The 22,935-nt window shown below is 34.9% G+C and overlaps 2 protein-coding genes across 4 annotated transcripts; both read left to right on the plus strand.

Moving 5' to 3' along the window:
* Window positions 1-1,751: 1,751 nt before the first annotated feature.
* Window positions 1,752-5,827, plus strand: LOC132182948 (probable protein phosphatase 2C 58). Of its 3 annotated transcripts, XM_059596321.1 has the most exons (7): window positions 1,752-1,952; window positions 2,045-2,065; window positions 2,139-2,220; window positions 3,535-3,774; window positions 3,910-4,186; window positions 4,796-4,950; window positions 5,500-5,827. In XM_059596321.1, the coding sequence occupies exons 3-7, from the start codon at window positions 2,173-2,175 to the stop codon at window positions 5,635-5,637; spliced, it is 858 nt and encodes a 285-aa protein (XP_059452304.1). In that variant the 5' UTR covers window positions 1,752-1,952; window positions 2,045-2,065; window positions 2,139-2,172; the 3' UTR covers window positions 5,638-5,827. The 3 variants fall into 3 exon arrangements, with proteins under 3 accessions (XP_059452304.1, XP_059452305.1, XP_059452306.1); XM_059596323.1 differs by lacking the exon at window positions 2,139-2,220 and having other exon boundaries at window positions 1,754-1,952; XM_059596322.1 differs by lacking the exons at window positions 2,045-2,065; window positions 2,139-2,220 and having other exon boundaries at window positions 1,753-1,952.
* Window positions 5,828-13,733: 7,906 nt separating this feature from the next.
* On the plus strand, window positions 13,734-15,183 carry LOC132182432 (zinc finger CCCH domain-containing protein 2-like). Its single transcript, XM_059595671.1, has one exon. It carries the CDS (start codon window positions 13,809-13,811, stop codon window positions 14,880-14,882), a length of 1,074 nt encoding a protein of 357 aa, XP_059451654.1. The 5' UTR covers window positions 13,734-13,808; the 3' UTR covers window positions 14,883-15,183.
* Window positions 15,184-22,935: the final 7,752 nt, after the last annotated feature.

Below are 22,935 nucleotides of genomic sequence, written 5' to 3' on the forward strand. Positions count from 1 at the left end.
TAAATTAAACTAAAATTTTACTTTAAAAAATAAATAAATTGTATAAACGTGTCAACCCGCAAACTCGATTAACACGTTTATGTCAAACCCGAATACGACACGTTTATTAAACGGGTTACCCATTTATGACCTGAATTCGTTTAACCTAAACTCTAACTCTAAAACTTACGTGTCATATTTGCGTCAGATTCGCAAATTACGGGTTAAATTCCCATCCCTATTCAGAAGCACATTCTCATAAATGGGATAACTATCTTTTTCTTCTTCTTCTTAAATTTTTTAGTTTTTATTTATGCCACCCGTTTATGATCCAAACTCATTTAGCTTAAACTCTAACTCTAAAAGTAAGTGTCATGTTTGTGTCAGATTCACAAGTTACGGGTTAAATTACCGACCCTAAATACAGAAGCACTTTCTCATAAATGGGATAACTATCTTCTTCTTTTTCTTTTTTTCTTTTTTTTTTTTAATTTATTATTATGACGATAAACTTTTTTAAGGCAATGTAACTTTGTATACCCACTCCTGTCATACAAATTTTAAGCTCGTACAAAATACTGTTTATACACGAATCGAATAATATTACCGCAAGTATTGGTTGAAAAGTCTAAACGAATAATATTACAACTTTATTAGTAGACTGACCTAAAAGAATTGTTGGCGAATAACTATCACCGCAAATATTGGTTGAAAAGTCTAAAAGGGCATGCGAGATCTTAACTCATTATATCTGCAATGGATTTTGTATTTAGGGTGCTAGATCTTTCATGTCCCCACTTCCTCAACCTTGTCTTCCACATTTCGAAAAAGAAAGAAAAGAAAACAACAAAAAAGAAGAAACAAATTGCATGCAGCTGTTACATTAAAAGTATCTGTCAAAGAAACTAAAAATTAAAAAATTAAAAAAAAAAAAAGGAATATTGGGAAAAAAAATAAAATTACTTCACTACTATTTGAATAAAAATAATTTCTAAAAATTGAATATACTGAACTTAAAACCCTTGTTGTGATACATACTACTTATCCAACCAAAAGTTTAAATCAATAAAAATAATAAATTTAGTCATTTAATCAAGGAAAATGCTAGGTATTTTTTTTAAGTAATTATAAATGGCTTACTTGTATCCTACTAAGAATGATGTGACTATTAAAATCACTTTTAAATCTAAACTTAATAATGATCAATCACAAGTTCAATTGTGATTTTAATAACTATATCATTCTTAGAAAGACACAAGTAGGCCTCCTAGAATTACTCGTTCTTCTAATGTTCTCCTGGCGTTCTCTTAATTGTGATATGACTTTTAAAATCATTAATAAATTAAAAGTTAATAATGATAATCTCAAATTTAACAATTATTTTAAAAGTCACACATCACAGTTAAGACGATATCAGGAGAACAGAAAAACACTAGAATAACGCTTAGCATTTTCCTTTAATTAATATTATAACACTTTTATTTGAAACATATAAAGTCTCAACCTTTTAATCTTGCACTTTTATTTGACATGTTTTATCTTTAAACTGAAAACCTTTAAATTTTTTACCACAAAATTGCCCATTTGGGATCACAAAAAGTGAAAAAGGAATAACAGTACAAATTAGTAATAAGAAAAAAGAGGATAAAGATTCTCTAAATTTTTAAAAATAATTTTAACGGTCAACTTCTTAAAATATTAATTAATATTTCGAAATTAATTAAAGACATATTGAAAAAATAAAAAAGCAGAGGGAAGAAAGGTCGTCGGCAAGAGCGCGTTGTCTTCAAAGAAAGCGGGCCAAGTGAGCAGACAAAGGAGAGCTTTTAAAGCCACCGCAGGTAACGCGTTCGAAAGTCAAACACTCTTCACCTTAATACGCTCTTGTCTTCCCCTTCTCTTCCAATCTTCTCTCTGAAAACATCCGACGAAAGCACACCATGACTGGCAGAGAAATCCTCCACAAGATGAAAGTCAGTGAGCTTCCCTTCTTTTCTTGAACCATATTAAGCTCTGGGTTTTGTTTTGTTTTGTTTTATTTACTGGGTGTCTTTGTTTGTTGCAGTTCTTGAATGCACTTTAGCTTGTGAGTTTTCATTTTTCTTTTGCAATTGCAGTGACTTTCGAGTGATTTTTTTTTTTTTTTTTTTGTAAAAAAGGTGAGCTTTTTTAGCTTATGATGGCAGTGTTTGAATGAATGTTTTGATGTGCATCAGTAGTACAATAAGGCATGGATCTAAGGTTCTGTTTCTTTTTCTTCTCATTTTCATTGTTTGAAAAGCTATGTCATTGTGAAATCAGTTCTGGGTGTTCTCTGAATTTTGGGTCATTGGTGTTCCAAATTAAAGAATTGAGATTATGATTAAATTTTGATATTTGGAACTTCAACCATATTTGGAAATGTATGAACATGTATTCTGAGAGACTACTGAATCGATATTACAATGGTCCCGAAGTTTAAAAACTCTCAATTAAGGGTATTGAATTTTCAATTTTTTTTAGTTATCGCATTCCATTAGAATTTTTCGTTAAATGTTGTCAAAATTTCTAAAATATTATTTTTTTATTATAAAAAAAATTGTAAAGATTTAGTCGTTTATTTATTTTTATTAAAAAAAATTATTTGCAATATTTTTTTATTTTTTATTTTAAAAAATGGGTATTTTGGAAATTTTTGACAAGATTAACGGAAAATCTTGATGGAACGAGGTAATTAAAAGAAACTGAAAGTTTGATATCCTTAATTGAGAGTTTTTAAACTTTGACTTTGAGGGGATAGTGTCAAAACGAGTTGAAGTTTAAGGGGGTTTTGTGAAGTTTTCCAAAAATATAAATAAAAATTTGTATATTCATTTTTGTTTTTTTAAAAAATAAATATAAAAATTTGTATTGATATAGAGTTCAGCCTAGTGTTCCATCACATATGTATTACTCGAATTGGGTAATTCAAAAATAAAGTTAGTTATGTATTTGGTTTTCTGCCATTAACATGGTTCAGAAAAACTGAATTCTTTTTTTATGTTCAACCAAACGCACATGCACCTGATGCCAAGGTTCTCCTTGTATGGAAGGTTGTCTTTGGTCGTTGCAAACAGCACCAAACCATTAACCATGAGATACATTTTTAGGTTAAAGCACTAGGTATATACTCAAAAAATTTATACTGTCTGTATATATTTTAACAGAGAATTTGCTAATAAGTACTTGGATTTTATAACTAAAACCATAGTTAGGACCTGATTGTGTGTGCGTGTGAGGGGCCTAAAAGTGCGTTTAACATTCAAAAAGTTCATAAGAAGAAAAAAGTATTTGTTTGGTCAAAAAAATTGAAAGCGCTTTTAAGGGTTCAAAAAACCCCAAAATGACCAAAACATACTTTTGGCAAAAGTTTAAAGAATGAAACTTTTTCCAAAAAGCGTTTTTTGACTTAAAAGCTCTATTTTTGAAACATAATGCCAAACATGTTCTTAATGTTTGTATATTATTTATTTGAAAATAATGTCTAGATTAGTTACTTGTCCTTGTTTTTCGGTTTCTTTGGTTACTTCTCTCTAGTTGAAGGCTTTTGGTTCATCTGACACTGGAAAAGGCAAAAGCAAAATGTCAAAGCACATCTCACATGGCTTCCACATGGTAAAGGGAAAATCGAATCATGACATGGAAGATTATGTAGTTTCTGAATTCAGGCAACTTAGTGACAAGGAGTTGGGCTTATTTGCAATATTTGATGGCCATTTAGGTCACGATGTTGCAAGCTACTTGCAAGGCCACCTGTTTAACAATATCTTAAAACAGGTTATCAATTTCATCTCCAAATGATTTTAGCTTTATTTTCTTGCATTTGGTTATTGTGTCTAGCTTTTATTTTCTTAAATTTCTCTGGTCATTTGCTCTGTCCTATCTTTTTGAAATTTGCTTTGCTGCAAGCAGGATGACTTCTGGACTGAAACAGAGAATGCTTTGAGGAGAGCTTATCGTCTGACAGATGATGAGATATTGGAGAAAGCATTAGTATTGGGAAGGGGAGGTTCAACTGCCGTAACTGCAATACTGATCAATGGTGAAAAGCTGGTGGTAGCAAATGTAGGAGACTCTCGGGCCGTTATATGTAAGAATGGTGTAGCCAAACAACTCTCAGTTGATCATGAGCCAAGCAGGGAGAAAAGGTTGATTGAGAGCCGTGGTGGTTTTGTGTCAAACCTTCCCGGTAATAAGCTTTCCGGACTAATAACCAATGAGGAGAGCTTTTCTCTTTTTATTTTGGGAAGATTAAAATGATAGAATCAATAAATTCCAAACTGTGTTACATTTACTATTATAATCAGTACTTAAGTGTTTCTATTTGACAGTTACAGCAGTGTTGAGTTTTTTAGACACCAATGTTATTTTTTGCCTTGTTACTTAAGATTGTTTATTTTGTATAGGATTCTGCAGTTGTCATGTGAAATGTACATCATCTTTTATGGATTTGGTTATTTGAGCTTTTTCTGAAATTTCCATTTTTAAGGACAAACCTTAAAGTTTGGCTAGCAAGTTAAAAAGTTGACATTTCAATGATCAGGCCAGCTGGAACCTTATGTATATTTTCCTACAAGTAACACTTGCAAAATTTCCTCTTTGTCCATGTTTAGTATAGATGGCATACAAGATGTATAGTTTAAGTGGATGGAAGATGGCCTTCATAATGAGCTCTCTCACTTTATTGGTAGAGCATTTCTTGCTACATTGGCTGACCATGTAAATGACATTCTTGAATAGCCTTTTTAGTACAAAATCTGGTTTTAGAATTGAGGACTATATTTCTTAATGCTTGCAGGGGACGTCCCTCGTGTCGACGGGCAGCTTGCTGTAGCAAGGGCATTTGGTGATAAAAGCTTAAAGTTACACCTTAGTTCAGAACCTGATGTGACAATTGAGATGATAAGTCAGGATACAGAATCCATTATTTTAGCAAGTGATGGAATATGGAAGGTCAGTTGCTCTTAAGGCTGGTTATCATCTTCATGTTGTTTCTATTTACTTTGGGATATGGTGTACTTTCTAGCCCTAAACGATAGGATTGTGTGCAATTTGAGCAATCGATCTCCTAAATCATGTGATTAGTTGCAATTTTCCCCTAGAATTAAAATTTCTGCAATTTACATCATATCTATCCTGGATTTTCACAAGCTCATCAAGTAATACAAGAAAAAGTTAAAGAAAAATAAGCACATAATTTCTGTGTTAGTGCAATAAGCTCGCGAATTTTATGGTTTAAGTAAAAAACAAAATTAAAAAACTTTTAACAGTAAAGGGACATTGCAATTGACCCCATAAATTCAAAGTTTAGGTGGGGATTTTGCAACTAACCTCATAGTTTAAGCAATATACCCTTTTCATTATAATGAAAACAAATTGTTGAAGGGTACGTCTACATTTAAAAAAAAAATTGGATTATGTTTTCTTATTTGTTTGGTGTGTTTACATGTTTAAACATGCTTGAAATGTTGGATTTCTGACGTTTTCTCAATATTTGGGCAGGTGTTGTCAAACGAAGAAGCGGTAAATTGTATTAAAAACATTAAGGATGCTCAGTCAGCAGCAAAGCACTTGATAGAGGAGGCTGTTTCTAGGAAAAGTAAGGATGACATATCCTGCATAGTTGTGAAGTTCCAATGATATATATTCTTTGCATAAGCTGCCTCATGGATTTCTTTAAATGGTGGTCCAAAACTGGGTCATATGTGTGTGTATATGAGACATATATTTGTTTCTTTTATTACCTGCAAAGATTGTTGTTTTCTTCTATAACAGTCATATGTACAAGTAATCACTTACCATTATTATTATTATTTATTTCATTAAAGCACCTTGTGGTCAAAACTCTGTTTTTCTTCTTCTGAGTTGCTGCTGCAATGCTAGTGTCGGTTTGTTTTTTCGGGTGTGTATTTTGTTTTTGGTTTGAAAAATGATTTTGATACGTCATAAAGGCGAAATTGTTTCTTTGTTTTGAATTGTTTGTTAATGTATTTGTCTTGAAATCAAAGAACAGAGAACATTTCTTCTTGATTGAATTTTACTCAGTACTTCGCAATTTAAGCTTTGCCTAAAGTTGTTAAGATGTCCAAGACATATTGGAAAGACATAGAGATGTCTGTGTACTTCTCCAGACATGCAAAACAATTAGCAAAAGAGTTTCTTCACAGACATGCAAGACATGATGAAATGGCAAATCTCTTTGCTTTTCCAGTTCTCGACAATATTTGATCACCACAAAACCAAAAACCACAAGATTAGTGAAGATAGCAGGAGCAGTTCAAAATACAAATATGTAGCTTGTTAGAGCGTTTTCAGGTCCAAAGATTTGCTACCTCAGCGATTTTCTTCATAACAAAATTGAGAGGAAACCCTGTATGGCATTGGCGTTCCTATAAGACAAAAATAAGGTCAAAGGGTCTTCAGCTGGGACCAAAGACCCTTTAATGCTACCAAAGACTCTTTAATGCTTAAGTTAGCATATTTATTTGTGAAATAAGAAAATAATAGAAAATTACTTCTAGGTCCGGTGTGTGTGAGAGGTTATGAGAGAGGGAGGGGATAAGAGGGACAGAGAGATAGAGAGGGTCTTAGAGAGACGTGAGAGAGACTTATAGGAGTTTCAAGAGAGATTTTCGGGGGAGAGAGGGGGCATGAGAGTCCTGTGTGTGAGAGGTATGAGAGAGGAAGGGGATAAGAGGGAGAGAGAGGTATAGAGAGGGTCTTAGAGAGACGTGAGAGAGAGACTTTTAGGAGTTTCAAGAGAGATTTTAGGGGGAGAGAGGGGGCATGAGAATCCTGTGTGAGAGGTATGAGAGAGGGAGGGGCTAAGAGGGAGAGAGAGGTAGAGAGAGCGTCTTAGAGAGACGTGAGAGAAAGACTATTAGGAGTTTCAAGAGAGATTTTAGGGGGCATGAGAGTCCGTGAGAGTCTAAGATAGTAGAGACTTTGAGTCTCTTAGAGAGAGGCATGGGAAATGAGAGATCATGAGAGAGAGAGACGTGTGTGAGAGAGAGAGAGATGAGGGTCCCCCCCCAGAGAAAGGTGTGCGTGTGGGGAGGAAGAAAAGTAAAAAAGAAGACCCCTTCTCCTTCTTTCCTCCTTTTATCTAAAGACACAAAAAAATGTGGACACATGTCATTAGGTTACACATTATTTTCTCAACCATCTTTCTTTGCAAATCAAATGAATTTACCATCCTCAAGGGGTAGCTCAATTGGCTGTGGACCACGCCTAATGAAGCGAAGGTCACTAGTTTGAATCTCCCTTTCCCTTCCCTTGTGTGGACTTGTCAAAAAAAAAAAAAAAAATGAATCTATCATTACATTTGTGGATTCCTATGAGTCCCATACAAATTCAATGATAGATTCACCTATTCACTATACAGAGATGTGTAAAAGATATAATTTGTCATTTCTTTATAAGGAAAGTGCATGTTAGCTTCTTGATATCGTCTATGTAACAAACTTCAACAACCAATGTCCATCAACTATAAATAGAAGCAAACCTAAAGATTGTCAGAAATTTCATTTTTTCTTTGGTTTTGATTGATAAGAACTAGTGCATAATACATACCAAAATCTAGAGCTTGTTAAACTCAATGAACTCTCTTAATGTTTACAATTCGAACAAGTGCTTTTGCTAGACTTGTCAATGAATATTAAGACCTGCTCTATAATACTCTGGTTCTATATTGGAAAGATGATGAATAGCCTCAAAGGGTGGATGGCTTATAAAGATAGTCATGAGTGGTAAGTCACACATTGCCTAATTATTAGGTGAAACTAGGCTTTATAATAAATTTTTTTAAAAAAACTCCAAATTGATTAGTTTTTTTTGGAGTGATAGCGCAGATATGGTTTGAAAAACTCTAAACAGATAAATATTACAAGTTTATGCGGAATTAACGGATATTTATCAAAGCAAACAATCACCAAAATATAAACAATCTCACACAAAGATTTTGGTGACGAAGAGGAAACCTTTTAGAAAACATTCTAAAAGTAAAACCTCTCCGGGGCAGCCAAACCCAGGAAATCACTATCAAAAGATTATTCAAATATTACAGACACTAGGAACACTTACAATCATTTGCAAGACCTTGACTCTGTAAGATCGACAAGCCTCCAACTTGTCTCCTCGCTCACAATCTTCTTCAATCTTATTCTCCTTTATCGGACCCTTCCGATAGACTTCAATTAAGCACACAATCAAAACTAACAACAATCCTCTAAGAAGAATCAATTTGGCTCACAACAAAATAATCACTCAAGCACAGTCTCACACGAACTCTCTGGGGGTGAAAATTCGTTCATCTCTCTTCTATAATGATGTATATATACTCCCAACAAAACCCTAGACCTAACCCACTTAAAATCACATTTTTGGGCCTAAAAGTTACAAGGTGTCCAGACAGGTTAATGGGCTGTCCGGACAGGGCTTTGTGGAGCAAAATATAGTTTCTGGAAATGCGGTCCGGACCCGGGGAAGGGCAGTCCGGACCGGGCATGCAATCAGCATTTAGGAAATGCTGTCTAGTCTTGATCAACAGCTCCGATCGATGGGCGTTTGTGGTCTAATTGAGCTAAAATTTTGCAGGAACGTTCATAACACATGAATCTACATTATGGACGGTGGAGATTGGATTCTGAGCATTCTATATCAGTGTTTGAGCCCATAAACAGTAGCATCTGCATTTTGAAACTGAATTAAGCCAACACAAGAACTAACATGATTAGCGTTTTTCCTTAGGTCGTTACATGGTTACATGGCATCTCTCCCCTAACAATACAGAAGTTGTTATCAACTTCTAAATTTACATGAATATTGTATGGAAATGAGATAATTATGACAAAATCATACTATTCTTACATTTTTTCATGGTTATATTAGCATTCAAAAAGTAGACAGGCAATAATATGAAAAATTTGGTGCTTTAAATATGAGATATTGGAGAAAACCATATAGCAATTACAAATTTTATCACTAAATAAATCTAGCTCGGTAGCAAGGTTTTGAGTAATTGATAAATAAGTAAGTATAATATGGAAGGCAAAAGGGACGAAATGCAATAACTTGGAAGATGACTTGGAGGCCGAGTGAATTTGGTAAAAAATATTATTTATATTTCTATTATTCTTTTGTGGGATTGTGTCTCCTTGTTCTGTGCTCTGATTTTTTTTTTTTTTTTTTTTTTTGTGGACAGTCTTCTGTTCTTGGAGCAGAAGCAGTTTGTTTAGCTTTACATCCTTCCCAAGGTATCATTTCTAATACATTTGTGGGGTAGGCTTGGACACATTGAATACACCCTATACACGGATCATAAGTCTTTACTGAATGTGACATTGGGTATTCTACCAAGTGGTCTTCAAATTTTAACCATTATTTTTCAATTATATATATGGTTGAAACTTTGCTACATTAGCATTTATTATATTTATATGATAAATAATTAAATGAAAATTGTTGATATGACAAAAATTTCTTAATTTGACTTTTTTTAATACGTAATTGAATATTTTTAAAAAATAAAAGGACACGTTGCAAACACATAGAATAGACTTAATCAGAAAAAAGATAAATTTACATGATTTCATTGATTTAATTTAAAAAATAAATTTACATGATTTAATTGCACATCCTAATTAGACATCCATAAACCATTCAGCACATACCAACCCACCAAGACTCTCACCACCTTATCGGCCCTTAAAATGTTTTTCACATGACGATAGAAAAATCAATATCATTAACATATTTTCAAAATCAAAGTAAAATTTTTAAATGAATGATAAAATGCTAAACAATAAACATCCTACGGAAACCTACAATTTTCAGCTAAAGGAACTTTCTCTATTCGTTAGATTATAGAAAAATTTCTCTACAATTTTCATGGTTACAAATCTCCTCACACGTAATTTTCCTTCAGGTAGGACTTTTCTAAGATGGAACTTCTTGGGTCAAAATCTTGCAGAACCGTTGGATCAAAGAACCAAAATAAACATTCAAACATTGTGAATAAGCTTATAAAAAAAAACATTGAGGATCCATCGAGTTGTCTTCAATTCCCTATTCCGAGATGTCTTTTTGATATTCATGGAGTTGATATATCAAAAACAAAAAGAAAAAAAAAGGCTGCAGGAGAGTAATAGAAGATTGAAGCAAAATGGGGTCTAGTTTTTATACCACACACGGCAAACTTACTAACAAAATATTAGTGCTTTTGGTTTTTGTCTTTTCACATTCTTACTTCTTGGAATGTTGTAGCTCTGCTTTCTTCAGTTGCGCGACAATTGTGGGAGATGACGGACAATGGGTTTCTATTCGGCTTTGCTTAACATGTCCTACATTATCTAATTATTAGGTGAAACTAAGCTTTATAAGAAATTTTAGAAAAACTCCAAATTGATTAGCTCTTTTGGGGTAATAGCACAGATGTGGTTAGCGTTTTTTTCTAGATCGTTACATGATTACATGACATCACTCCCCTAACAATACATAAGTTGTGATCAACTTACTTCTAAATTTACATGAATATTGTATGGAAATGAGATAATTATGAAAAAATCATACTATTCTTACATTTTTCATGGTTATATTAGCATTCAAAAAGTAGACAAGCAAAAATGTGAAATATTTGGTACTTTAAATATGAGATATTGGAGAAAACCATATAGCAATTACAAAGTTTATCACTAAATAAACTTGGCTCGGTAGCAAGTTTCGAGTAAATGATAAATGAGTACCTATAATATGGAAGGCAAAAGGGAGGAAATGCAATAACTTGGAAGGTGACTTGGAGGCCGAGTAAATTTGGCAAAATTTTTCATTTATATTTCTATTGTTTTCTTTGGTGGGATTGTCTCTCCTGCTCTGATGTTGTTTCTTTTTTGGGTGGACAGTCTTCTGTTCTTGGAGCAGAAGCAATTTGCTTAGCTTTACATCCATCCCAAGGTATCATTTTTAATACATATGTGGGCTAGGCTCGGAAACATTGAGTACATCCTATACACGTATCATAAATATTTACTGAATGTGACATTGGATATATAAATTTTTGAACATCATAAGTTTTCGATCTAGTAAACTTGTAAATGAATTGTAGATACATTTAGTATTTATACACCAAATGAATCAATGATTTACCAGAATTTTTATAATTAATCTGCTTCCAGACTTTTTCTTCTGGCTATTGTTTGCCAGTTTTGTTTTCTATGATGTGGCTGCGCATCTGACTCCAATTCAGCCATTTACGGTGCTAGTTTGTTGTTGTGCTTGCGTTGCAAAGATTTTGGAAGGGGTACCTCTTCCGGATTCCTTTACTTTGCCAGCTCTTTGTAGTCGCATTGGGTCTCTTTATGGGCCAAATCATTTATTTGACCCATTTTCACTAATTCTTTAGACTTGTAGTAACAACCCAGCCACATGAAATGATCATACTGACATGAGGACGGTTCCACCAATCTTCATTCAACAAAAATTCAAACAACCAAATAAAGAAACTCTGGAAAACAATTGAATAAGTTTGAATTTCAATGATATCTTGCCCAATCAAAAACTGGCATAAATGGATGGAATGACTATCTTGTTTGAAGTAGTTGGCAAGCCCAGCAGAGCATGGGCTATATAGGCTTGAGGTTTGTTTGTTAGCTCCAATATATTTGCAAGCAGAGGCAAGGGACCTAACTCAGCATGAGAATGGTTAAACAGGTTAAATTCATCAATTTTAACTCAACTAATTTTAGATTTGATGAATTTAATTTGTTTAATAAATAGATCGTATTGAGTTGACTCAAACACGTCATGTTTGACTGTTTTGATCCATATATGAGTTTATGATTTTTTATGAATTTACATGAATTTTAGCCTTTTAGGGTTTTGTTTTTAAATTGAAAAAAAATAATAATAATTTAATTTATACTGGTCATGTGGCTCGTTCACAAGTTAAGCAAGTTGATCCGGGATCGACTGAATTCACTTCGAGTCGAACCGAATTGACCCGAACTCGATTATACAAAACTCTAACCCATTAATTTTATGTTAAGTTCGTGTTAAAAATTATATTATATGACTGTTAATAAAACGAAAAACTTTGTGGTCCTTGCATATGCCTCCGCTCAAAACAAGTGAAACGAAATGTTATACAATAAAGTAAAATCCAAAATCCTTGTTTTATTTATTTATTTATTTATAATAAGCAAAATCCAAAATCCTTTATTTATTTTTATTTTATTTTATAAGTAAAATCCAAAATATTGGTTAAAGCAATAAAGGATATAACTCCAAAACTCTAAATTGGCCTTTCATAAGTATCACTAGTTTCAAGTAACGAACTGATCCATGAATCAATAGTCATCAGAGGAATACAAAGCCAGTATTGGCCACCCAACTTGGCTCAGCAAAAACATTTCATTGCAACAGCAAAAAGTTAAAAATCAAACTGTGCCAAACACTTTCTACAGATTAATTAGTAAAATATTTAGGAGGGCAAAAATTAATATATATATATATATATATATATATATATATATATAATTCTTGGGGATCACCTAGTTATAAGGTGGTTCCTCTCCCGATCAGGAACAGATTTAGAGGGGACCGATAGCGGTCTTGGTCTCCCCCAAATTACAAGAAAAAAAATATCAAGTTAAAAAAAATATAATTTAAGGTATTTTTTGTCAATTGGTCCCTCCCTAAAAATATTTTGGCCCTTGGTCCCTCCCAAGCTCAAAGCTGGCTTCGTCCCTGCTCTCGATTATACATTTTACGAAAATAAGTACTATGTAACATGATAATATTTTGAGTGACTAATATAATAAGTATCACATAATTGTGACATCAATTTAAAAAATAAAAAATAAAAAGTAACAGTAAAAGCTACACTACACTTAGGACCTATTTGGGTGTACGTTTGATGGGCTTAAAAGTGCGTTTAACGCTAAAAAAGTTCATTTGAAGAAAAAAAAAAATTTGTTTGGTAAAAAAAATTGAAAGCACTTTTAAGAGTTCAAAAAACTTAAAAATGTTTAAAACGCATTTTTGGCAAAAATCTCTCTTTTTTTTTTTTTGTTGCAAAAGCTTAAAAATGAAGTTTTTACCATAAAATTTTTTTTGACTTAAAAATCCTATTTTTAAAACATAATCACAAATATGCTCTTAGTAATACTCATTTTTTTCCTTAAAAAAAAAAAAAAAAAGTTTTAATACAAATTTGATGATGTGACAATGAAAAATAGTTGTTAATTTTTTTTTTTTTTTTAATAAGCACCCATCTAAAGACTACTTAAAAAAAACAAATTTTACTCTTTTTATAATTTTAGTAGCAAGTCGGTTTCTTGAATATTGTGAATGTTCACTTCCTACTTCCCAAATTAGTAGTGAGGTTTCTGGAATGTCCAAAACTTGGAGTGAAACTTTGGCTTCAAGTCCTTTGACATGTGGCGTCCTTTTAACCCATACCTTCATCAAGAACCATCACACACCCCCGGTGACCTCAGCATCACCCACAGCAATTCCAAAACCATCTAAAGAATTTTCAACCGGCATAAATTACACATAGCCAAGCTATTGCGTGCCATGTTGTGAAGCTGCCACGTACCCCCTTTGCATGCCCATCCCAAATACTACGAAGCCACGCATTTCCTCCCCCATACCTCTCCCCCATCCTCGTCATCCTTCCCCCCTGGGCCCCCCTCACCCTCTCTCGCGCTCTCTCTCGGTCTCTCTCTCTATATATCCCCACCTCCCTTGTTCCGTTCCCCATCAACGCCATCTTTCTTTCGGTGTGGGACAAATACACGCATATTTCGCCAAAGATGAGCAGCGTTTGTGCTGACCAACACAAGCTCCACCCCTCCCACCAACTCCACTCGTCCTCCAAGAAACCGCTGATGATCAAGAGCATAGACATCCCACCAAGAAAGCTCCTCGGCCGCCGCCTTCTTCCCACCCAAGAAACCGACATGTATTACTCTCGCGCCGCTGCCGAAGAGACCCTCTTGCAGAAGTTCCTTCCGTACAACACCGGCGCTGACGACGACGACGACGAAGAACCCAGTGACGTCGCCGACCCTTATTCCTCCGACCATTTCCGCATGTACGAGTTCAAGGTCCGCCACTGCACCCGCAGCCGCAGCCACGACTGGACCGACTGCCCTTTCGCCCACCCGGGGGAGAAGGCCCGCCGGCGTGACCCCCGGACTTTCCACTACTCCGGCCAGGTTTGCCCGGAGTACCGCCGCGGCGGGTGTAGCCGTGGCAATAGCTGCGAGTTCGCCCACGGCGTGTTCGAGTGTTGGCTCCACCCAGCGAGGTATCGAACCGAGGCATGTAAAGACGGTAAGAACTGCAAGCGCAAGGTGTGTTTCTTCGCTCACACCCCTCGCCAGCTCCGCGTTCTTCCTCCGAAGTCGCTTGAGCTGGCAAGCAAGAAGAAATTTGTCAACTCCTCGAATCACCATTGCTGCATGTTTTGCCATTGCGCAAATACTTCTTCGCCGACTTCAACACTTCTGGGTATCTCCCATTTCTCTCCGCCGCTCTCGCCACCGCTCTCCCCTTCACAGCGTTCCATCAATGCGTTTTCGCCGATGTCGGTGAATCATGGGGTGCTGAGCTACAAAGATGTGCTGACGGAGCTGATGAGCTCCTTGGAAGCCATGAATTTCAGCGAAGCGGCCTCTTCGCCTTTGTCGGCTAAAAGCCCGAATTTGCCTTGGCTCGACGTTTCTTTCAACAACGAAGATCAGCAACAGTTTATTCTTTCACCTTCAACACCAAATCCTTCTGGGTCTGCAAATTTTTCCAGTGGGGATCATCGCTCGAGCAAAAGCTTCACCGCCGAAAGCTCTGATCCTGATCTTGGGTGGGTGAATGAGCTACTGATGTAGAAGATCGACGGTGGTGATGGATTTGGAAGTGTATATATTGCACCAGCCGTATATATGGGAATATATATATGTGATTTGGTGTATATTGCTATGATTATTGTCATTGCTGCATGTTAATTTAATAGTCTTCCAAGTTTTTATTTTATTTTTTTATTTTTCTTTTGAAATTTTCTTCTCAAGTTTGAGTGTGAATCTACTTTCTGAGCTCTGTGAGAGCTAGATCTGATGATCTTATTTCAATGTATTGATATTGAAGTACTTCTAAGAAATGAAATGGATATGATATGATGCTTTTATTTAATTTAATGGGTGCATGTAATATTTTACGTGTTGTAAATGTAACAAAATAAACCGACTTAATTATGGGGTTGAAGATCATTTTTAAGATATTTTTCTTCGGATCTAGTGGGGGGGCTTAATTAGTTGGCGTGGCAAATCTTGAAGGGCCAAATGGCAGACATGCACCGCCTGAGAGCGTGGCTAATTGAATTTTTGCTGCTGCTGCTGGTGGCCGGATCTTTTCAGATAAGAGAAGATTTTGAAGGCATATTTTTGTTTTGACGGTTCGCCGTCGACCTTTAAGAAGATTTATCGGACAATTTGTGGTCCACATATAAAACATGCTCTGATCCATTTCTTTTCATCTTAAATACTAAATGCGCAGGGAGAATTGCAGAGCAGGGAGAATAGCAGAGGGGGGCAGGGGGCACCAGATTTTCGAGGTGCGTTTTAGCAATAGACCGGTATATTGGTCGCCACCTATTTGGTGGATTCCTCCAAAATCGGTAGGTGGTCCAGCAGTGGAGCAGATAGAGACGCGATTTGTCAAAATTTGTTGTAGTTCTGAAATTGATTAAGACGTGACATTTTATAGATATTGTTTTATAATAGTCTGAGAGACTATTGTGTGTGTTATAGATAATATTTGGGTTGAAAAAATTCTAAATTGTATCTTTGATATTGTACGAAACATTTTGTTTTATTTGATTCTTATATCAATGAAGAGATAATTCGTTAAAATAAAAAATAAAAATAAAAAAATAAAAAAAGAATAAAAGAATAAATACTAAATCACCCAACCTTTAAGACGATTAGGGGTAGTATCCATCAATTTGAGGTTCACAAAATAAAACATGTTCGATTTCTTTTCAATTTCTATAAACTTTAATCGTGTTTTACAGTTATTTTATTTATTTTTATTATTATAATTCGAAAACTCTCAATTTAGGATATTCAACTTTTAAAAATTTACAATGTCACTCATTTTATTAGGGTTGAATTTAAATGATAAATAAGTAAAATAGCACTTATATCTCTATAAATTTTATAAAATTGACCACGGGTCACAAGGTGGGTCTCTAAACTATTCTTCCTCTTTTTTTTTTTTTTTTTTAATAAAAAAGTGGTTAATTTGGAAAAGTTTAGGCCCTACTATACGTTCAGATTTACCAGAAAATCTTAACCAATGAGTAGCATTGCAATTTAGAAATTTTCCCAGCACATTTCCTTTAACAAATCTCCCCAATATAAAAAATCCATTGAAACCATTGGAAATTCGAGGATATCAGCCTCCATAGCCGGGTCTCAGAAGAAACCATTGGAAAAGATGAGTACTTATTCTTTGAGTCATTTTCTTTATAATTTGTTTCTTTCTTCTCTTTTCTTCTAACAAGCTTGGCCTCCTCTTCCACCTTCCTTTCAAGTAACTTCTTTTCCTTTTTTATTATGATTCTTTTTTTCTTATTTTGCAGATGAAATATTTAAGTCATTATATTTTCCATATATTCTAACAACGTGGATCCGTTGGCAGTGCCCTCCTTCAAACGAAAACATGTATATATGTACCACTTTCTTTAACTATTCCTGTTTTGCTCTATATATAGTTTTCGTTTTTCCATTTATTATGATTTTTTTTTTTTTTTTAACGAAAATATAAGAATTTCATTGATTAAAGATCACGAGCATAAAAGCTCTTACAGAGCAGAGCAAAAGGTTCTTACAACACAAAGTATAAAACTCTGCAAAATCATAAGCACATGCTATGAGATCACAAAGTCATAGATACAATCAAAAATTATTACAATCAAGTGTTATCTATGACTTCAATCTTTCGTTAACCCACGTATAAATACAATTAAAGAGCATATCTACTCTAAGCAGACTAGATCTAAGCATTGAGTAGCCAAAATTCTTAACAAAATTTATTTAAACTGATCGTGAGAGATAAGCCCTCACACTGAACTATCCCGGCCATGAGAAATAATTTCTCACACCTAATTATTTCTCCTTGCTCATGTGGGCAGATCTAGAGAGAAGAAACATTTTATTCAAAACAAAAAACACAAATAAACAACCAGAAGCAGAAGTAGCAGCAGCGGCTGGCGAGGAGATGAGCAGCACAACACGGTGGAAGGTGAACGAAAGCATAGTGGAGAGGCCAAAGTTGTTGATCTGGTCGGAGAACACCTACAAACATAAAGACAAAAGAAAAAAACCAAAAGGGGAGGAGAAGGGTAGGAGCGGGGACTCGAAGGGGAAGCGGAGAGGAGGAGGGAACAAATCTGCTCCCTTATCCTCTCAAATCTGTTTTCTGAGGAGAAGGGTCGAGAGACAGCTTCTCCATTTATTATGATATATACTTTGTAATGCAAGAGAAAATATGTGTGCTAATTAATTGTTTTCAATGAATTGAGATTTGGTGCAATATATTTTATTAATTGGGTCATCCATTTAAAATAAAAGACCCAAATTGTGAAAAATAAGACGGGTGAACAATTTTGAATATTGGGGTGGCCAAATTGGGTGGTTTGGGAGTGGTTGAACCACTCCTTTGGCCATAGGGTGGTTCAGCCACCCCCATTGGCCGGTTTAGGGGTAGTTGAACACTACAAAAAAAAATTCACAATTAGTAACCCGTGAGAGATGACGTTCTAAGCCCAAAAAATTTCAATATTCATTTAGTGTCGGTTGCTAAATGACACAAAACTTGAGGTCAAGAAATTTTAAATAGTGTCGTTTATTGTTCACACGATGCTATTTAAAGTCGGTTTTGGCTACACTTCGCTTTCCAAATGGTGACAACTTACACTGTTCAAACGATAATAATCCATCCCCTTGAGGGAAGGGGTGGCCAGCAAGCAACCTGCATAGGTGGCTAGGGGGCGACCCACCCCTGAGGTGGGGGTGGCGTGGCCCCAGATCTCGTACTAGCACGGCCACCTCTTGAGTGGTTTAAGTGGCCACACACCACCCCCAACCAAATCTGGGTGGCCCCAAGGTTGAGGGTGGCCTTTGGGGCCACCCCATATCTCTTTGGGGTGGCAACATGCCACCCCTCCCTTCGAGAGACAGCCACCCCTTCTATTTTATTTATTTATTTTTAAAAAATTGGATATTTTTTTATTTTTATCTCCAATATTGGGAAATGTCCTGCTTATCAGGGCAATTTCGTGTGCCAAATTTTTAAAAATTTGTTAGTGTCGTTTGAACACTAACACTGTTCAAACAACAACTTCTGGGTCGTTAATAGTGTCATTTGAACAGTACACTGTTCAAATGACACTTTTTGACGCATGAATAGTATCGTTTGAACAATAACACAGTTCAAACAACACCTTCTTTTGAATAGTGTCGGTTGAACAATGAAAAGACACCTTTTAGTGATGCTTTTTCCAAATATCACAATCCCAAACGTTATTAAACCTCTATATTTTTTTGTAGAGAAACCACCTACTTGGCTAAAAGAGATGGTTTCACCGCCCCCGATGGTTGATTTCGGGGTGGCCGAACAACCTCTTTTATAATGTGGCCAAACTAACCCCTGCCTAATCTCCCTTAGTACTTAATGCTTTATTTTATTTACTTATCCAAATTTTCCCTCGGTATCAACTAAACTCTCAAGTTTTAAACTTAATCGTCTTGTTTTTAAGTGAGATGCTACACGCCTACACCTAAGAAATGGTGATTTGGTCACCCCGTGGCCAAGGGCGTGGTTTGGTCACCTTAATAGCCACAACAGATCTCGGCCTTTATATATATAGTTCCTATCTAGGCTTTCCATTTTAAATGTACGATCTAGATAAAATGTATTGCACCGGATCTCAACTCATTGTGAATGTGGCTTTCTTTCTCTTGGGTTTCTAATTTTTAAATGTCTCACATGAAATATGTACCGGTCATAATGACATTAATAATATCTTTGAATAATTTTGGATGGTGTAATTTTTTTTATTTAATTTCTCTTTGTTTTCCTCCCATAGAGTTTTAAACTCTATTTGCTTTTACATAATATGTTTTTATAATGTAAAACACTTCTAATTGAAAAACTAATAATTTTCAAGTTTTTGACTGATCTCCAAAATATTTTCTCAAAAACATTTTCTGTTGTTTGGTTCGCATAGAAAATGTTTTTTTTCGCTGGTGGGTGGTTATAACACCCACAAAACTGGCATTAACCATTATGGTAGGGTTATTGGTAATTTCTCCAATTGAGTTAACTGGTAACTAACTGAAGGGATTGCCCATCTAGCATACTTAGAATAAATGTAACAGAAGGTGAAAATGACAAATCTGAGATATCTAATAATCATAAAGTATGCATGTACTTACATGGATCATAGGCTTGTGGCTACTAATTAATATGGTCATTCTAATCAAACCTGGTGTATGCAAAATTGACTCCAAGCTCTTTCCTTTAAAAGTCCATTCAATAGTTAACTTGACAAGCCGCAAATACTACGTATGTCTAAGACTTAGTATGTAAATCTCACAATTGAGTCTGGAATGATCTCTCGTTTATATGCAGTAATAGACATGTATTTGTTATGGTAAGCAATTAAGGTATTGCATATGTTATTACACCATAAAAATATAGTTTTGGTTTATGAGATGTATAGGTGTAATTCCAGCAACAATCGTCTATAATTTTTAATGCATAAAACTAATACTTTAATAGGTCATAACTATAAGTTGGTTTCTATGTTTTTTTTTGCATGGTTTCATTTTGATAGTTATGTCTTATAATAAAATTCTTTTATAATGCGTCTTTTATAATGTGTCATCATTTCAATAGTTAAAAAAAAAAAAAAAAGGTACCCAAAACAATTTGAATTTAGATACTTTACCTTTCATTTTGCGACCAAAAAGATTGTATGAAAAAGAATATTGGAAATTGGAAGCAAATAGAGTGATATATATATATATATATATATATATATATATATATAAATTTATAATGTCATTATAACATAATTGAGTTGATTATGTGTGCAGCATGCAGTATAGACTTTGAGTTTAAGGATTATACAATCCTCACAAGGTGGTCAAAGGACCCAAATTCCCGCCAAGGGCTTGTTGTAACGCTTTCAAGGACTTTGCATGCCCTTATGCGGATGCTATTAATGACATGACAAGTGATTGCGCCATAACCATGTTCTATGTTCTGATGGGGGTGGGGGTTACCCGCCAAGCCTGTTTGCCAACACGTGTAGGAAAGGAAAGCTTGGTCTTAATTGCACTAGCGTAGATGAAGCCAAAGAAATGTAGTTTGAGTGATTGTCTTGCCTTGTATACCATAATTGTGATCGTTCGCACAACATTTTATCTTTAGGAGGATGAGACTATATTAATTTTTTTTAGGGGCCAAAGTAGGGAAAAAAAAAATCTAAAATGTTTATTTTTAACAAATTTAAAGGCAGCAATTAGTGGAGTGGGGCTGGAGGGGAACTATGGCTCTCACCAGTTACCTTCTTCTAGGTCTATCCCTATAAAAAAGAGTTTGAGCCTACATGCATACCTATTTACGAGTGGAGATAGCCTAGGACGCTTATAAAGAATATTGAGAAAACACCAACTATGTTTGTAAAAATCTTATATGTCTTTTGTTTTCTGTTTTCAAAACAAAAATATTAAAGAATAACCTTATAGACACAAAAACAAGTTTTATCTTTATGTCACATCAATACACATTTTCAAATAATAAAAAAATACCCCTAAAATGCATTAACAAGTAGTTTTCTTATTATGAATTTGCTAATTTATCTTAGTAAATTAGCAATTGCCGATACGTTATGGTGCTTCCATTTTGCAATTGCCTGCGTACTATTCTGATTTTGCCATCCATCTTGTTCTTGGGCCGTGTGAGTAGGATGAATGCCCTTTTCGGTTAACTTAGCCGGAGTTGCCCAATCATAACCTTGCTCCATGCTCCATCTACATGAATCTTCGTGCTACAGAGGAAGGCTTGTAACGTGGCACATATGGCCCGTATTTCCTTGGCCAGTCACGCATAACTATTTTGTGCCTACATCGATCGTGCATCTGAGTGTATAGCAAATTCAGGTGTCTATGCCACAGAATAGGTAAGCTCATTCCCATCCGAACCATCATAAAACAACTAATACGACTGTTAATTTAGCTCGCACCTCAATTAGTTCACAACAACAAATCTATATCTATCCTATGCTCCAGTATTTTATAATCCAAGCCTAGTACATTATGTCCTATCCTCAGATTATCAGATACAGTTGACAAAACTGAATGCCCTGATACTATATTGTAACGCCCCCAAATTTGGTAATGACCAGTCTAGTAGGGTTACTGGCAATTACCCAAATTCAACTAACTGGTAGCTAACTAGGGAACTGCCCATCTTTAGCATAATCATAGTAAATGCATAGGAATGTGAAATTAGTAATTCTGAGGAATCAAAAAAATCATAACATGAACCTATATTATCATCGAATCATAGACAATGAGCTACTAATCGAAATACATATGTTCTAGTCAAACTTGATTACAAAAAGTAGGTCTCTAGCTTATCTTAATAATCTGAAGTGGTGATCTTACCATTGTCCTCTTCTTAAAAAGAGGTTTCATACAAATTGTAATAACTGCGTAAGTCTAAAGACTTAGTAAGTAAATCTCACGGTTGAGTATGAAATGAGCCTGTTATTATGAACATAAATAAACGTGCATTTCAGGTAGGAAATTAAATGAAGTATTGTCTCTATTATTACACTATAAAAGTATAGTTTTCATTTTGATAATGAGTATGTGTAATTCTAGAGGCAATCATCTATAAATTTTAAAGCGAAAAAACTAATGCTTTAATAGGTCGTAACTATCATATATGGTCTACTTGAGATATTACCTATTCTCAACAGGGTTGGCACTGTCCTGAAAGATATGTAATACAATGTCAGTGCCCCGATCATTGTACGCTATCTAGGGCTGTTAAGTGAGCGAAGCGTCTCGCGAGCAAGCTCGGGCTCGGCTCGCATAAGTTCGGCTCGTGCTCGACCCGAATATTAAATGAAACACTTCATGAACACAAATCCTGGCTCGAATATTAAACGAAGCAAGCTCGGTTCGACTCGGCTAAGCTCATATAAGCTCGTGTATATATATATATATATATATATATATATATATATATATAAAAACTAAGTAATACATAATTAATTATAAATCTCATAATTATTAAAACTTTAAAATTGTATTTATATTTAAGTGTTAGAGAATGAAAAATTCTAGACCCTTCGTGATCAAAGAGAGAGAGAGCAATCATTAAAAAGATCTCGATTCAATTAGAGCAGACCCAAACGAAAGGAAGAATAATCAAGCAGAAACTATTGAGGGAGATTGCGAAAGACATAAACTATTGAAGAATCAAACAGACCCAAACACTATCACTACCTGTCTGGTGAGCGAGGGTGAGAGAGTGGGAAATGAGAGTTCAGGTGGAAGATCCGTTGTGACTAGTGAGGGGGATTGAGAGAGAGACGTTAAAAAAATATTTTTTTATGGGGGGCGTTGTCCCAATGCAGTCTGAATGCAACCTGTTAACTTGTCCCACATTGTTAAGAAAACATCAATCTCCAAGTTTGCTTATTTATAAAATGATACATATCCTCTCTCTTTGAAACCAAATGCCTTGATGTATTGACTCAGGCTCCATACTTGACTAGCCAGGCTAAGCAAATACTCATATGCAAACTAACTTCTTAAGCCGTTTAAGAGTACTTGAAGTTAAAAAAAAAAATTTAAAACAAAA

This window comes from Corylus avellana, chromosome ca5, assembly GCF_901000735.1.
Source record: "Corylus avellana chromosome ca5, CavTom2PMs-1.0".
In the NCBI taxonomy this organism is placed as follows: Eukaryota; Viridiplantae; Streptophyta; class Magnoliopsida; order Fagales; family Betulaceae; genus Corylus; species Corylus avellana.

Coding starts and splice junctions, on each gene's coding strand:
- LOC132182948 (XM_059596321.1), top strand. CDS start 2,173: ATGAATGTTTTGATGTGCATCAGTAGTACAATAAGGCATGGATCTAAG. Junction 2,221..3,534: donor CAATAAGGCATGGATCTAAG/GTTCTGTTTCTT, acceptor ACTTCTCTCTAG/TTGAAGGCTTTTGGTTCATC. Junction 4,951..5,499: donor CAAGTGATGGAATATGGAAG/GTCAGTTGCTCT, acceptor ATATTTGGGCAG/GTGTTGTCAAACGAAGAAGC.
- LOC132182432 (XM_059595671.1), top strand. CDS start 13,809: ATGAGCAGCGTTTGTGCTGACCAACACAAGCTCCACCCCTCCCACCAA.